Below are 17,190 nucleotides of genomic sequence, written 5' to 3'. Positions count from 1 at the left end.
CTATTTCGCCAGCCACTGCCTACCTGACAAGTCTCAGGTTCAGGCTCATCACCCTGTGGCTGGACGTGGCCGGGGCCGTACTGTGCCGACCGTTCCACTCACTCCGGGAAGCAGTAAACAAGCAGCTGGGATGCCACCGACGCCGCCCACAGTCACGCCCCCTCCTGCAACTGAACCTGCTGCAGCCACCAAACCTTGGCCACCGCCACTGGAAACGAACTTTACACGGGAAATGCAACCACACTACCTGTTACTGTTACTTCCACACATGGTTTGGTGAGGTGGCACGGAACTGCAGACCACCCTGCTACTTCCCAAACGTCAATCGCAGGTAGGCCCGGGTGCCGCGTCCTGTGCACAACATGACAGGCACCCCCTGTGCTCCATTCTGTCTGGGAATGACCAGATAATTGCGGACGACTTTACATTGAAGACATTTCGTCGGGATACCTTTTCCTAGTGGACACAGGCGCCGATGTTTCACTGCTGCCTACGTCCTTAGCATCGTCGAACATCCGCCCTTATCTTACTTCACTGCAAGCCGTGAATTCAACTAAACTACAATGCTCAGGTTCAACTTCCCATGTCGTCTCACTTTCCGCAAACTGCAAACTCGAGTGGACTTTTTTAGTGTGCGAAATTGACAAACCTATACTAGGCATTGACTTCTTGTGACACCACAAACTTTCACCAGACCTAGTGCGAAACACCGTGTTTCATCATCCATCCAAGACTCACTTCCCCTGTGCCCCGTCGAGCAAACCCTCACGTGACACATCGGTCCAGGCTCATCTCATCCGTACATGCTCGTCTCTGTCGATGACGTTACAAGAAACCATGCACAAGCGCCTTGTCGAGCTTGAACACGTCGCTCGCTTACACAAGGAAAACTTTGAGCTCTCCCTCCAGCTCCACAAAACACAGCTCTAGCTCTCTGATGCAGCAAAGGAATTACAGACACTACAGCAAGGACAAAATAAGGTCAGTAAGTGCGCCGAATCTGCTTGCAGTCCCAGCAATAGAGCCTCCATGTGTTTACCTCCCGCAAACCCTCACAACTGTGCTATCAAGACTGCCATAACATATACTAACAGTTCCGCAGGGCCACACCCTCCTAACACGGCAGCATTTGACACTTGGCCAGACACAAGTGTGCATGCGCGACGAGCGTCATGTGTTCCTGAACTGACAGCTCCTACCCCCCCCCCCCCCCCTCACGGACAGCACCTCAAACTATGCAACGTCGGCTCCTGCACGCTGCTGTGCGACCGCCACTGACAACACAAACAGTGCACTCGCGCCAAGCGTTTCACCCGCGACTGTGCTGCCACAGGCCACGCCTCGGACAATGGACTCACTAACGGCTCATGAGCTCTATTGAGCTCACCTGACCACGGTGCCACTGCTTCGGGCAGGCAGCCATCTTGTCGCGTTGACTCCTGGGACACTTTGCCGCCTTGGCTCCCGTCGGATCCGCCAAGTGGCTCCGAACACCACGACCAAGCCTCGCCTGCCCCACCTGCCGCACATTGTAAACAAACTGCCTCCCGTGCCGCCGGCAACATTTCCGTCATCACCAACGGCACAGTTCACAAGCTTCGTGTCACGCCAGGTCCCCGATCTCCAGTAAACCATGTCAACTTTGTCCCGAGCGCCTCTCCGACCTTAAAAATCAGATTTCTGAACTACTAAGCTCCTGTGTCATTGAACCCTCTGCCAGTAGCTGGTCTACGGCCATACATATGACACCCAAGAAAGACGGGTCCTGGCGCACGTGCGGAGACTACCGTCGACTAAACGCATGGGCAATTATGGACACCTACCCCATACCAAACATTGCTGACTTTACCAGTTCCCTCGAAGGTGTGACCACGTTCTCTGTCATTGATTGCAAGTGGGCCTATCACCAGATACCTATGGCACCTGAAGACATCGAGAACACAGCAATCACCAACCTGATTTGGTTATTTCAGTTTTGATTCATGCCCTTTGGTCTGAAAAACGCAACCCAGACATGGCAACGCTTCATCAACGAAGTGCTATTCGACCTAAAATTCTTCTTTGCATATCTTGATGACATTCTTGTGTTCAGCTCCTCCATCGAGGACAACATTCGACATGTGCAAACTGTTATGAACACTCTTGCGGCAGCAGGCATCGAGATCAACCAGGACAAATTGCAGCTACATCAACCTGCTGTCACTTTTCTTTGTTTTCGGGTCTCTGCCGACGGCATTTCACTGCCCCCTGAGAAACTACAAACAATACTAAACCTACCCAGACCTTCGTCATTCAAAGAGCTCCAGCACTTACTGGGGACGGTTAATTACTATCGCCGACATCTACCTCAGGTTGCAGAGATTCAGGCTCCACTGACGGATGCCTTGGCAGGCACCAACACTTCTGGATCTTGGCCCGTTCCATGGACCCCTGCTATGACTGACTCTTTCACTACCCTCAAAAATCTTCTTGCCGAGGCCTGCACCATCGTGCATCATCATCCTAATGCGCAGCTTTTCATCACCACAGACGCAAGCAATACTGCCATCAGCGCTGTCCTTAGCCAGACAATCAACAGGCAAACTTCACCTCTGCAGTTCTTCTCGCATGAGCTCACCAATGCACAACAGAAATATTCCGTGTTTGACAGGGAGTTGCTCGCAGTCTACGAAGCAATCAAGCATTTTAAGGCTGACATTGAGGGACGCCCTTTCTATGTTTTAACGGACCACAAACCCCTGGCTGTGGCCGTTACAAACCCGTCTCCTTGCTGCTTCAGATACATGGACTTCATATCTCAATTCACCACCAATGTCAGACACATAAAGGGTGCTGACAATATAGTTGCTGATTTCCTTTCACGAGTCGATGCTGTCCATTCGCTGTTAGACCTCTCCGAACTGCCTAACCTCCAACCCACTGATGAGGAAACACAAAACCTGATTTCAGAGTCTACTTCTTCACTACACTTCGTCTGCACCACCTTCCCTGGCATTTCTGGTGAGATCTGGTGCGATGACAGTACGGGCACATTATGTCCCCTCATCCCAACCATGCTCCATCGAGCTGCCTTCAACACATTGCATAATTCAGCCCATCCTGGTGTTTGTGCGTCCACCCACCTCATAGCGAAGCACTTTGTGTGGAGAAATGTCAACAAGAACTACCAGCAATGGGCACACTCCTGTGTCGCATGCCAACGCTGCAAAGTACACAAGCACACTTCCCCTCCCCCCGCCCCCCCCCCCCCTCTCGGTGCCTTTTCGATCCCTCCTGGGCGTTTCCAGCATATTCATATTTACATTATCGGCCCTCTCTCCCCCTCTAACAGCTTTTGTTATGTTCTCTCGTCTATCGACTGAACAACTAGCTGGGTCGAGGCTGTCCCCCTCCCCAATATTACGGCAGAAACTGTTGCTTGAGCTTTCATCAAGTCATGGGTATCGCATTTCGGATGTCCAGCTATCATCACGACTGACCAGGGCAGACAATTTGAGTCAGCCCTGTTCAATGAGATTTGTAACATTTGCGGCATCCAGCGCATACATACCACAGCATATCATCCACAAAGTAACGGGCTAGTCGAGCGCTGGCACTGCACTTTCAAGGCAACTCCTTGATGCAACGACTCTCTATGGACCGAGGCCCTTCCCCTTGTGCTACTCAGCATTAGTGCGATCTATAAGGAAGACCTCAAAGGCACAATAGCAGAGTTCGTATATGGCCAGAACATTGTTCTCCCTGGTGAACTTGTGAGCCCTTCTGCTTCTCTCCCTCAGTCTGACTTACCTTCCTTCATGGACCACATCAGACGCCACTTCATCAACCTCCATATCCCTCCACCCGCCAGCCATTCCCACTCTAAGGCTAACGTCCCGAAATATCTGGACAATTGCGAGTGTTTCATGCTCCGAGATGACACTGTCCGTGCTCCCCTCCAACCTCCATATACCGGCCCCTACCAAGTTCTCCAGTGCTCGCCAACACCTATGACATCCAGATGAAAGATTCAGCTGTTACAGTCTCTCTCAACAGACTTAAGCCTGCTCATGTTGAGCCTTCTTCTACCCCCCTTCAGGCCACAACCACGCCACTCACTGTCGTGGCTCATGACGCTCTGACCACTCCCTCCACGATGGACTTACACACTCAATCGAGTGACTTCCAGCTCCAATCATTGAGCTCTCCTCCGACCTCACCCTGTACTCCAGTCTCACGCACTCCGTCGAGTGACCACATTCTTCCCACATTGAGCTTACCTACGATCACGCCCTCGCCACCGGGCCCTTCGCCGGTCCCTTCGACTTCTCCACCGTTGCCTGCCTCGCCCTGTCGAGGTTTCTCACGCCCCCCATCTTGAACATGCCCTCACTCGAGCTGTTTGTCCCTGTCCCTCCAGAGATAATCCACACCATCTCAATAATACTGTGCGATGATACACTGTTTGTCATGTGTTTCTCTTCATCCAGTGCTCATGACACAACCTCCACCATTCCTTGCCACCTGGTGAAATGTGTTCCCCTCTCGCCAGACATCAACCTGGACATGCTTTGTGTGTTCGTCATGCCCACCGAAGACATAGTCGTTTCACCTGCAAACCACCAGCCTACCTGTCACCGCACGACCAGCACGCCCGGTACGACACCCGGCTCGCTTCAACGACTTCCAGGTTCGGTGGCCGAACCTTCCTTCATGACATCTACCCATACAGCTCCCCGACGACGCTGTCGAGCTGACCGTGGTCTGGCTCCCACGGACCACCCCTGCCGACGCCTTAGTCACCCCCCCCCTCCCCCCGGCCTTTAAAGAGCACTCCGTAATGCGAGGGGGGGGGGGGGGCTATGTGGTGCCGATGAGGTCGACACCAGCATTGATATGCGGTTCGTCTTTGGACTCTGAGCATCGTCTTTGGACTCTGGGCATTGTCTTTTGGTTGTTCCACCGTGTTCAGTTCTTTGTGAGCCTTGCATGTGTTCAGGTGAATAAATGAACTACTGAAAAATGGGTGTTGTTTGGTGTGACCAACCTGAATGTCTCCCTCACTTTGGTGTACCCATACCACACATATGGAACTGAAGTGTGGGGGTGTGCTGCTGCCAGGCATGTAAATAGGGGTCCATCCTTCCAAAAAGGCAGTAAGGTTCATTTGTAAGTTTAGTTATAATAAGTTTTGCAAAGGCTTTTTCAAAAGTAAGAATCTACTAACATTGTTTTCAATATATACTTATAAAACTATTCAAATAATTTTAAAATATCATCTGCAAAGACATAACACAAAAAATGCAGACAACAGCCCCTATTACATGGGGGATCAAATTTTATAACAAACTTCCAAAAAATTTAAAAAGCTCATGTAGATGGTGTTTGAAATTGCCTTGAAGGAGTTTCTTACGTAAAAAAATTCCATTCAGAAGAGCAGAACATTTCTTTTTGTACAAATACTATTTATATGACCAGTAATAAAGCTATATAACTTTTTGTCTTTGTTGTTTGTAACTGTCCACACAAACTTATGAGAAAAAGTGCAAAATATGTTCAGAATCAAAAGCAAATCCTTGTATTTGTCTATGGAGAATAAATAAATAAATGAATATAACTAGTTGTCGAGAAATTCCACCTGTAAGATTAAAAATCCCTTAGTCTATGGGTTTGACATAATTTTCAACCTCAGTTTTAATTCAGTTAAATCCTTCCTCTATTCCTTCACAACTACATCCCTTTTATACATATAGAAACATACATGTAGCACATAAATGTTAGTACTAAAATCTGAAGGTAAAAAGAGAGAGAGAGTGAGGGAGTGAATTTCCTTTTAAAACTTGTATCAAATGACTCAGAAAAATTCTGCTACACAGTTTTTGTTCAGTATTATATACCTTAATATTTGTAGTGGGATATAAATAATTTGTCCTGAGAATTAAGAATTATTGTGGAATTTATCAACAACTCTTTTTTTATAACACATTGAAATCATCATGAGTAGAACACCTACACAATTAAAACATCACAATATATGTCGAACAAATAAACTGTTGTATATACTTATTTACTGAAAACCATCCTCCAAATCTTCTGTCAAATCATGGCAAGTCATTTTAGTGCAACTTTGTCCTCAACAGCTGTTATACATGCTGTTCTGAAGTATAAGTCAGCCCCACACTCTTCCATTTTCTTCAACAACCTCGATTGCAGCCACATGAAATCAATAGTAATATCTTGTCTTGAGCTGGTAGTCATTTCATGTGAAGTGGAAAGGGGGATGAGTTTGATTCCATTCAACCGCATTTTCTAGGGTGCATGCTGTTCCCCAACCATAGCTGAACTTGAAGATATACTCGGTAGGAGTAGAGACATGCTGCATTGGCAGTGAGTGACAAACAAGACTGTATGACAGCATTTCTTTCATGACCCACAAGTACATTAACATTGAAATCTGATATTAAAAGTGTCATCACCAGGACCTTTTCCTGTTTTTGTTTTAATACAAAGGATGAATTTTTCTCTTCCATTTGCAATGGCCTAAGGCGAAGAAGTTGGAGCATTTAATATTCGGGAATATTATGAGAGTGCAAGGACTGGTTGGAAAGCCTTCAGCTTCCCTTTACAAAACATGACTGAAGTACTTTTGCAACAACTTACTGCAAGAAGAAATAAGATGTAGTCCTTGTATTTGTGGATGAGGGGAGGAGTTATGGTTATATTTAAGACCTCATTCTGCCTTTATCTTCCTTCATCATGATGTCTTTGTATCTGGAGCAAAGGTATAAATAGCTAAGAAGACCATTATCTTGACTAACAATAACTGGTACTTGCTGACACATACAGGACTGTTTAAGCCCCTAGTGATGCAAGACACCTCTTGCGGCAGCAAGCTTGGGGTGCCAGATGCTTCACAGATTTCTGTAGAGGATGTATCACAGTTAGTAATCGCCGCTTAAGATCCCAGGTTGAGAGAGGTGTCAGAGGCAGCCAAGTGCATAATTTGTAGGCAGTACATGTCACAATCTGTAGTGAAAACTGATACAGGTGAAAGTGTCTGAGGGGAAAGTGGAGAGGGGAAGACAACAAATATTAAGTAGCTCGTATGGAAAAATTTTCTCTAACCAACTCTGGACATGTATCAAAGTTTCCAAACTTTCACCACTTTTGATGTCTCTCCTTCCAACATATATTTACTGCAAATAAAAGAGGTGGTAGGGTCACGCATTATTCTTCTCTCAGTCCACAGAAAAGAAAAGAGAGTAAGAGGAAACTCCAAATAACACAACAAAAAAATGGTTCAAATGGCTCTGAGCACTATGGGACTTAACATCTATGGTCATCAGTCCCCTAGAACTTAGAACTACTTAAACCTAACTAACCTAAGGACAGCACACAACACCCAGCCATCACGAGGCAGAGAAAATCCCTGACCCCGCCGGGAATCGAACCCGGGAACCCGGGCGTGGGAAGCGAGAATGCTACTGCACGACCACGAGATGCGGGCAAATAACACAACAAATTGAATTGCCCTACATACCTTTAATAAGTTCAAAGCATAAACACAACTAAACTGGACAAGTGTAGAGAAAAAGAGCAGTGACATTGGTAGGGAAGTAGTGAGCGAATGAGAAGGGTAAACTGCCATTTTCATACTTGTACACCAGTCCTGATTTCAACATTACAGAATGCACAAGAAATTTCATCAAATTGAATGAATACCAAATATTTCCATATACTTAATTTCTCTTTTCATTTATGTAACTGACTGAGCAACAAAAGCTGCACAAATTATGCATTAAAAAAAACTATTCCAACTTTTATGTATTCATAAATATCCATTTGCCTTACAATATGCACAAAACCTTTTCTGTGTAGACTCTTTTGAAGAATATTTGTTGTAATTACAGTTCTCTTTTAAAAAGTGAATCATTCTGTGTAAAAAAAAAAAAAAAAAAAAAAAAAAAAAAAAAAAAAAAAAAACAGAAGAAAAGGAGGACATGCCCTCTCTAGGAGGAGGAACATTTCTATTTCTTACTACTAAACCCCATAAGGATATTTTCCCAAAGTTTCAGTTATTTCTGCAAATTTCAGTGTAGTGCACCTTCCTGATATTGTCCTTCTTCACTCACATTTGTTCCACCTTACTGATCTTCTCTCATGTGTCTCTTCTTCATCAGTCAAGTACCTTAGGATTTCTCTAGTCAGACTGTCAGGTTCCCTGTTAAATACAATTTCTACTGGCTCATATCCTGTAGAATCATGTGGCACATTGATTAATTCCTCAAAATTGCCTATTAACTGACTCCATTTTCATGTATGTTTTAGCAATACAGCTGACACTTGCAGTTTACCTCCTTCATATCACATTCTGAAGAATTGGATGTGGATCTATGGTGTGAAATAGACACTGGTTCTACATCATGTCTTTTTAAAATCCTTGCTTGTTTCTTCCATGTAAATTGGCTTGTGTTATCATTTATGCCCAAAGCTTTTTAGTGGAGTAAGATGAACTTGCATTGCTCCTCCTATTGACGTAGATAAAGGTCAACAGCTACTATCTCTTTAAGCACTTTTGGCAATGCAGGGGACGTAGAGTATTTACATTAATAATAAAAGTCTTGGTTTTATGGTAAATTTCACATGATCTTCATGAATTTCATATCCTCTTTGGACTGTTCTAGTCCTTCCATGCACTTCTTGGCTCCAAAGCAAACACAGCTAAAATACTTGTGCCAGGTGAGATTAAATATGGCATGTTCTGGTATGCAGATTTCCACTCTACTTTGTCTGTATTCATTCTTCAGTACAATACCTCTTCATGCACTAGGTAACTTATCAAGATTTTCTGTACTCCAGTGAACCCATACTTTCTTTTCAGCAATAATAGACATTAGTCAGCATTTTGTTCATGGCATATGTTATATGTTTTCACTATTCTGCATGCTTTTCCTTCATGAGTATGCCTTTAATGAGTAGTATCAAGTCTTCTGGAGTTGGCAGTTGTGTGTGCAAGGGCATGTTGGGCATCAAATTCTGTTCTTCTTATATATATTTCACTTCAAAATTGAATTCTTGCAGAGCTAAATTCCATACCCCTAACATCCCAGTACATAGTTTACTTCTTAACAGTAATTACAAAGCCTGATGGTCAGTTAACACTACGGATTCCCAGCCAGGAACATAATAGCAGAATTTCAACATTGGGAAACTACACACTGCCTCAGATTTCTCCTTATTTACTATTATACCATCTGGTGTAATTATATGCCTCAAAATTTTTTTTCTTCCCTATGAAACTCTGATTTCAATTTAGCACCTCAGGTTTCAAATTTCTGAAAAATTTTCTTTAGTGTTGATTGTTGTATTTTGTGCCAGTAATCAGGCATACATTTGATCTCTACTATGATCTCTCATGTTGCTCAACATCTTCCCAAGTCCCTCTGCGTAAGAAGATAAGCCCTAATTATATCGTGTATTTTCATAGTGATAATCTTGCCTTATATCATTTTCTCCATCAATGTTTTCTCTTGTCTTCCACTGTTTCTCCTTTCTTTCAGTCTGCACAGACTGTCTGCTCTACAATTTCAATTATTGTACCAGTCAGGTTACTGCAAACATTACATAACAGGTGTTACACCACCTAGCACATACTGTGGCTTTCTTCACAAGGCACTTCCAGATGCTAATTTCTCTCTAATTCTTTAAAAAAAAAAACCCTGAGAACTTTTAATCACATCTCCAGCTGAATGGATGGTTGGAAATCAGATTTAAAATCTCATTTTGTTCGCTTTCAGATAAGTATTTTGGCAGGAAAATTGTTTCAAATTCTGTGTACAACAAACTTTCCTTTGTTAACCTCATTACCCAATTACAAACTTCATTGTCTGTCTGATTTATGATGTAAGCCATTTTGGTCACACCATTCCACACTTTTGGCAGTAAATCACAGAACTGACATATGAAAGCAACTGGGTGCGATTTGAAAATTAGATGTAACTTACTGGATTTCCAGCTATTTACAATTTCCATTTGTGGGACCCCTTTACCATAATGTTTAGTGTATTTATCTTTCTTTTTTGGTCTTCTACCTGTAGAACTATTTCTTCCTGCTTTTTATTAATTATGTACTTCCATCACACTCAGTTTTCTGCCATGGTCTTCTATGTCTTGTTCTACTTTACTTAAATGTATATTACATTTTCCTTCAGTTTTATTAACCTTTTCCTGTATGTGTGTGCTTTTCTTTTCCTGCACCTGTCTGAGCTCCATAATTGCCATTTGTAACTATCATTCCAAATTTGTGATTAACATCTCTTGAATTTCTTTAAACAGTTTAAATTCTAGCACAGGTTTTACTGACTCTCTCTTAATTCTTCCAGAGTTTTGTCTTAACCTTCCTTTGTCAAGTTGGACTGTGCCATTACATGCAACTGACTGATACTTGGAGATGATTTATGTTCAGTTTTACTGCTAAGTGGGCTTCTCTCTAGCTTTTGCCATTTTTGTGTCTGTGGCACTTAAGTTTTACTCATCCTTAATTCTGTTGTTAGTTCCATGTGTATTGATTCTTGCTTAGTCACATTCTAAAAACTTGAATCTTTGAACCCTGCAACATCATATTCTCCCTCATTACCAAAACAAGCTCCCACAACACTATTTAGTGGTATATGCTCTTTTACTGATGACATTTTAACAACCAAAAAACACACTCCTAACTGTCTTTCTCTACATAGATTTTGTTACGGTACATACTAAATGGTTCAAAAGTTTCACATGCAGCAGCAAAGTCAAACTATGTGCAGTTGGCATTTATGTGACACTTCCATTTCTTTCTCCAACTGTTGGTTGTTGTATAGTGATGTGGTGCTCAAACAGGACCACTCCCTGTGCATTGTCACATTGATTACCTCAAACTGCACTAATTCAACATGCTACAGATTGTTGTTTCACACATGATTCTTTTGGTAATGGCACATTTGCTTACTCTCTTTGCTTATGGACTCATTACTCTATTGTTCCTTACTGTTTCTTATTATTGCATTCTGGAGTTCACTGTTTCAACTGTTCTTCACCAAAAAGCATGTCCTTTCATGGTAATCCAACTGTGACCTCCGCCTTATCAGCTGTTCCATTAATTTGCAGCAATCAGACATGGATGGGGATTTGGTTAACCGACAAAAAATGCTTTGTTGCAAAGTAATTTTGATCATATTGCCTAAAGTGAAAATGTGTCTCTTTACTTTATGAATATTAAAGTTCATCCAATTTAGATGGAAGAATGTTTTATGAAAGGGTAACTGTACAGAGCATTTTACTTGTTTATTGACCTTTTTTATATAAGCCCAGCTATGCTTGTATTAACAGTTAAATTTATTCCACTTTCAAAACAAAATTTGTCATTGCTGTATCACTTTTCTGAATTATAACTGTCCATGGTACTCCTTTCTATAACTGGTCAAATAATAACACTGGTCAACACTCATTTTCTTGCCAAGGATATTTGAGTGGCTTTAGGATGGGTTAGTGGTGCTGAGGACGAATATAGCAACCATTTATGCAGTTTGGCTCTAGTTTTTGAGATAATGCATGATTTATTCAAAAAATTAGAAAAAATTGCTAATACTGAACTCGAGCGCTACAAACTACAATGAAACAAGAAAATAATCTTTATAAATAGCTTCTATGAAAACCTGATAGGCATTTGTCCACGTATAAAACATAATTGAAAAGTTTCTCTATAAGTATATCATTTTCCGTCCATGACGAACCGCTTCCTGCACGCTTTCCTTTTATAGGTCTCTTCAGAACAGTCATGTTGCAGATTCCAGCAATAATCTGCCATCATATGCCTGTCCCATTTTCCTTTATATCTTTCCTCTATTCCTTTCATATCTTGATGGAACCGCTCTCCTTGTTCCTCACTGAAATCACCTAGATTACGAGGAAATCGATCCAAGTGGCTGTGAAGGAAGTGCAATTTTATGCTCATGTTAGCTCCTAAGTTTTGAAAGTTATTGAGCATGTTTTTGACCAGTTCCTCGTAATTGGGAGCTTTATGATTGCCCAAAAAACATTTTACAACAGCGACAAAACTGTTCCAGGCCGATGCTTCAGTGACAGTCATGACACTTGTAAAATTGGTATCGTTGATGAGCCTGCGAATTTGAGGACCATCAAATATTCCTGCCTTAAGTTTTTCACTACTGAGTCCAGGGAACGTATTGCAGATGTATATGAAGCAATTACCATTTCTGTCTAAAGCTTTGGTGAATTGCTTCATTAGTCCTAACTTAATATGTAATGGTGGAAGAACAATCTTGTCCCTACTAACCAGAGGTTCATTAATGATGTTTGCTTCACCAACAGCCATATGTTCCCTTGGAGGCCATGTTTTCTGCTTCCAATGTTCGTGCTTTGCCATACTATCCCACATGCAGATAAAACATGGGTGGTTTGTGTATCCACTTTGTTGTCCAAGCAAGAAGTTCACCATTTTCAAATCAACACAAATCAACCACTGGTGCTGCATATACTGAATTTTCTGTAGAACCATCTTGATGTTAGCATATGCTTCACAAAGTTTTGTTGAGTGGGCAATTGGAATAGATGCATAACGATTGCCATTGTGTAGGAGAACACATTTTAAACTTCTAGTGGAACTGTCTATGAAGAGACGCCAGTCCTCTGGTCTATATTCCGGCAGCCCCAATTCAAGTAAAAGTCCAGGTATATTGCTGCAATACACTATAACCTCTTCTTGGTTGAAGTATGGAAGAAGGTTTTCTTCTCTCGTCCGGTAAGCTGTTATTTTAACACTTGGATGAAGACAGTTCTTTTCCTTAAGCCTGGATGCTAAGAGTTCTGATGCTTGCTTTGAAAGATTGAGTTCTCGTATCAAGTCACTGAGCTCCTTCTGGTCGAACTGCTGGGGTTGTGTCTCACGTCCTTCGTATTCCAAACCACTACTTGTACATTCCTCGCCGTGCACATCGTCATCTGATGATGTTAGCGTGGGTAATGTTGTGAAGGTTGGTACAGGAACATCGTTGCTGTGCACCACCGGTCTTCTTGCTGACTCCAAATCGGGATATTCCCACTTTCGTTTTTTGAACCTATTAAAACCTTTCACATTAACAATGCAAAAATAGCAATCATCTGTATGGTTCTTCTGCTCTCGCCATACCATAGGCACTCCGAAGTTTAAGCTTTTCCTTTTTCGTTTTGTCCACTGCCGTAAGCACTCCACACAGCATTTACAAACTTTATGGGGTGCCCACGCCTTGTCTTGATCTCCAAGTTTAATTCCGAAATATGCCAGATACGCTTCCTTCACAAAAGGAGTGATATTCTTCCTGTTCTTTTGAAGAACGTATTCACCACAAATGTAGCAGAACTCATCTGGATGGTTCACGCAAAGACGGCGTGAAGAACTCATGTTTTCCTAAAACAAAATTGCACAAATACTACATATTATGCAGAACTTTCTTGTATTTGCATGTCAATCACATCCAACAAACATCATTAATTGTTTTGTGTGAAATGAATACTCACCTCTTATTTGCTACGTCACGATGAAAATGTTCTATCTCCTTGAAGCTGCACTGCACTTGTGTGTGACTTTCTACCATCGCCATTTTTCTTGTTTACACTGAACGCTACCTATCGGCTGTTGCGGGGATTACCTCGGCCAACAAATGAATGTCGAGTACCGCCGAATTCAAATCTGCACAACCCTCAATATCTTCAACACACGCACCACACAACAGGACTGAACACATGCTGACAGTGTGATGTTTGCATGATGTAATCCTCAACCACACAGATGCACTCCCTGAGCACAATTGTTTAATAAAGATAGTACAATATCACTAATTAAAAAACAGGTAGCAAATACATTACACCATATATGGACCCTGCAGTCGATATTATCCACATGAAACTCTCATTTCCACAAATAACCTATATCTCAAAAACCAGAGCCAATTTGGAAAAAGTACAAATATACTCGGAATGAGTATCATAACAATATCCCATTTTCGTTCAAACTTCCCTGGCAATGAAAAAAAAAAATTATTTTGTAGAGCTGTGTAATGTGTTGTGCCAACGGAAGCTACTAAGAATGATGGTACCACTTCGTCCATTGATTTCATAAGTAATTACATGCACCTTCTGAAAATAAACCATATCATTACTCACTATCACCCTGCCAGTCAACATAATACTTCCAGTCTCATAACTTATCACTTTAGCCAATGTTCAGATGATTCTGGTACTAAGCAACTCCACGCAACAATTCTACACAAAACCCAAATGACAACTCTCTCTTCGCACACTGGGGTGCATAACTGCTAATGCTTGGGCATTGTTGAATATAACAGCAAGACAATGCTCCTGCCATACAAGGCACCTTCAGCTCTGAAAGTTCCAAGGAACCAGCGAAGTGTAAGGGGTATGATTTACATCATACTACTGTTGATGTAGTACCCCTTACATGATGATCTGTGGAGTTGTTTACATATTTTCAAATGGTGTCTATGAAAACTGCAAAGTTATGCTGCCTTGTAATGCAAGATTTTGCTTATGGTTGAAGCATAACATTGTGATATCAAACTGAATGCTAGCACAGTGATTCTGACAGCCTTTCATGGACTCAACAGGAAGAGCTTTACAGAACTGGTGATGTCTCAGTCATCACTGCATTAACAAACATTGCAACTGAACAAGGAAAAGATTCTCCATTCCTGAAGACAACATGGGCTTTAGAGAAGGAAGAAGCTGTTAAAGGAGAATTTCTCAAGTTGACAAATGGCAATAAATGCATAACAGCATGCAGAGTCTACCTCATCTGCTATGTTGTCTCCAAGTATATTATACAGTTTCTTGAAGAAGATATAATTTTGAGTCATGGAGCTCCACTTGTAATCATCCCATTTTTAATGACCAAACAAGCATTGTTTTCAGTGGGATAGTATTTTAAATACGCAAACATTTTGATTAACATTATACTCATTTAAGCTATGATGACAATGTGTGTCAGTAACTAGACGTATGATACAGAGTTAGCTCATATTCTTCTCATCTACATTGTTATAAGCTGAGCATCCGGTGGGTGGAAGGACTGATGAATATGCAGTCTTGTCTCATAAAACAACAATCATCACCGCCATTGCACAAGCTTCAATAGAAACAGCTTTAAGATTTCAAGAACTGGAGAATACGATACTACATATCACTCAAGTATGGGTCACAAATACATGTACATTAAAAAAGGAATCTTGCCAAGGTAAGACTGATTTATTCCTTGCTGATCAGAAATTAATGATTCGTGATGTTATTCAGATCTTCCTAAGTTGGTTGTCAATGAGTTTGTTGCCTGTCTGTGTTGTTCATATTCTCAGTGTGACAATTGCTGTTACAGTGGCTCTCTATTGTGAGAAATAATTTTGTAGATTTTTTTAGATTGGAATTGCATGTACAGGACTGATGTAGTAGTGCAGAAATGCTTTTGAACACAATTTAACAAATGACCACAATGTAGTAATTGCACAACACATGTTGCTGGAGATATTGAAGAAGATCCAAGTCGCATAAGTAAAAAGAGAGAGTTAGAGAAAGAAACAAAATGGAGAGACAATTAAACCCTGAAATATGCAGCATTTATTCTATAAGACTTGCTTATTGCAACTCGTCTACCAGTTGAGACCACCAGACAAGACAAAATGTGGTGCTTTTTGCACTAATATGCAGAACCTTTTACAGGAGGGTGGAGTCACTAATGCTCTACATGAGTCGTTAGACAAAGAATCATGAAGATTTATTAGCATCATGGGTACTGAGCATCCACATGTTATTGCAGAAAATGAGAGAGACTCACAAAAAGTGACTGTATTTTGCACAGCAAGTGGGTACAAATTGTATGGGCCTTTCTCTGCATACCTTGGATGTTAACAGAATTGTTCATTCCTCAAATAGAGGAAAATCTTTTTAACTTTGTCTTTCAGTGGGATGGTACAACTGCCTCTTCTCCAATTACATACTTAAAACTGAAATAATATTTTATTTTTTTATCCCAGGAACAAATGGGAGCTTTGACAGTGGCATTTGTTCCATGTGTTGAGAAGGAACACTCAGGTGCTTTCTTGACAGAAGAACCATTGGTACTGATGACTCAAGGACGTTTCCACAGAGTGCCAGTTATTGTGGGTGGAACCTCCGGAGAAGGAATTGCCATGCTTGCGCGTGAGTTCATATTCTTACAATTTAGATACACATAGTAAACATATGAAAGTCTAAGTACTGTCAATGAATAAAACTCAAGTATATTACATAATTTCACACCAAAACATTGGATACAATATACAATTAGACTTACACCAAAGCCCTTAAAAACTGGTTCATCAGTGTTACAATTGACCTGTCACATAAGAGGATTGAGTTTTGTCACAAATACATCAAATTTGAATTAATGCAACCTTAGTGTTTGGTTTTATTACCTTTATTGTCTCATAAGCCTCCAAAAGGATATTACAAATTAATTTGAAGACAAAATTTTTTCACACCATGCTGAATGAATTAAAAATTAATTAATATTAAAATCTTCATATGTTCAGGTTAAAAGATCTGTAATTGTAATTCATTTTATCAGATAATGTATATAACAGAAACATAAATGTGGTTGGTGGTTTATTATCTAGAGCAAAATTATTTTGTTTAAGTTGGCTTACTGGACACATAAAAAGATTACATATATCCACATTAATACTAGCAAATTTTGCCAAGTAAGGAGATTGATGAAGATATAACTTCCACTAAGTATTTATCTATTACACCTTTTATGTGATACATTCCATTTTTTAATTTATTTATTTAGCGTATGGCATTTAAGTACATTTCAGTATTGGATCATGTTATTCTACATTACATAAAATTACATATATTCACAGACAAACATCTAGTCCTTGTATATATTTGATGGATTTTTTGGATGCCACGAGGAATTCTTCAAAGTCCCCACTGAATGCTCTAGCACTGCGTACTTCTCTGAGGTGTTTGGGGTCTGCTTAGGAGTGCCGCAGTCACATGCTGGCGAAGACAGCAGTCCCCATTTGAAGAGTGAGTCAGCATATCTTCTATTCCCAGTTCTTAATCAGTTCAGAGTTGACCAGATCTTGAGAGGCTGATCAAATGGCAGTACCTGAGAAAATAAGG

The 17,190-nt window shown here is 41.3% G+C and overlaps 1 protein-coding gene across 1 annotated transcript in view; it reads left to right on the top strand.

Moving 5' to 3' along the window:
- Positions 1-17,190, top strand: part of LOC124775104 (esterase FE4-like) — a 383,368-nt gene that overhangs the window by 309,363 nt on the left and 56,815 nt on the right. Inside the window, exon 7 of the mRNA XM_047249928.1 lies at positions 16,056-16,221. Within this exon, the coding sequence (XP_047105884.1) occupies positions 16,056-16,221 (166 nt within the window). The remainder of the gene's footprint in view (positions 1-16,055; positions 16,222-17,190) is intronic.

The sequence above is a fragment of the Schistocerca piceifrons genome, chromosome 2 (assembly GCF_021461385.2).
Source record: "Schistocerca piceifrons isolate TAMUIC-IGC-003096 chromosome 2, iqSchPice1.1, whole genome shotgun sequence".
Lineage (NCBI taxonomy): Eukaryota > Metazoa > Arthropoda > Insecta > Orthoptera > Acrididae > Schistocerca > Schistocerca piceifrons.
This window is presented reverse-complemented; position numbering and strand designations above follow the sequence as displayed.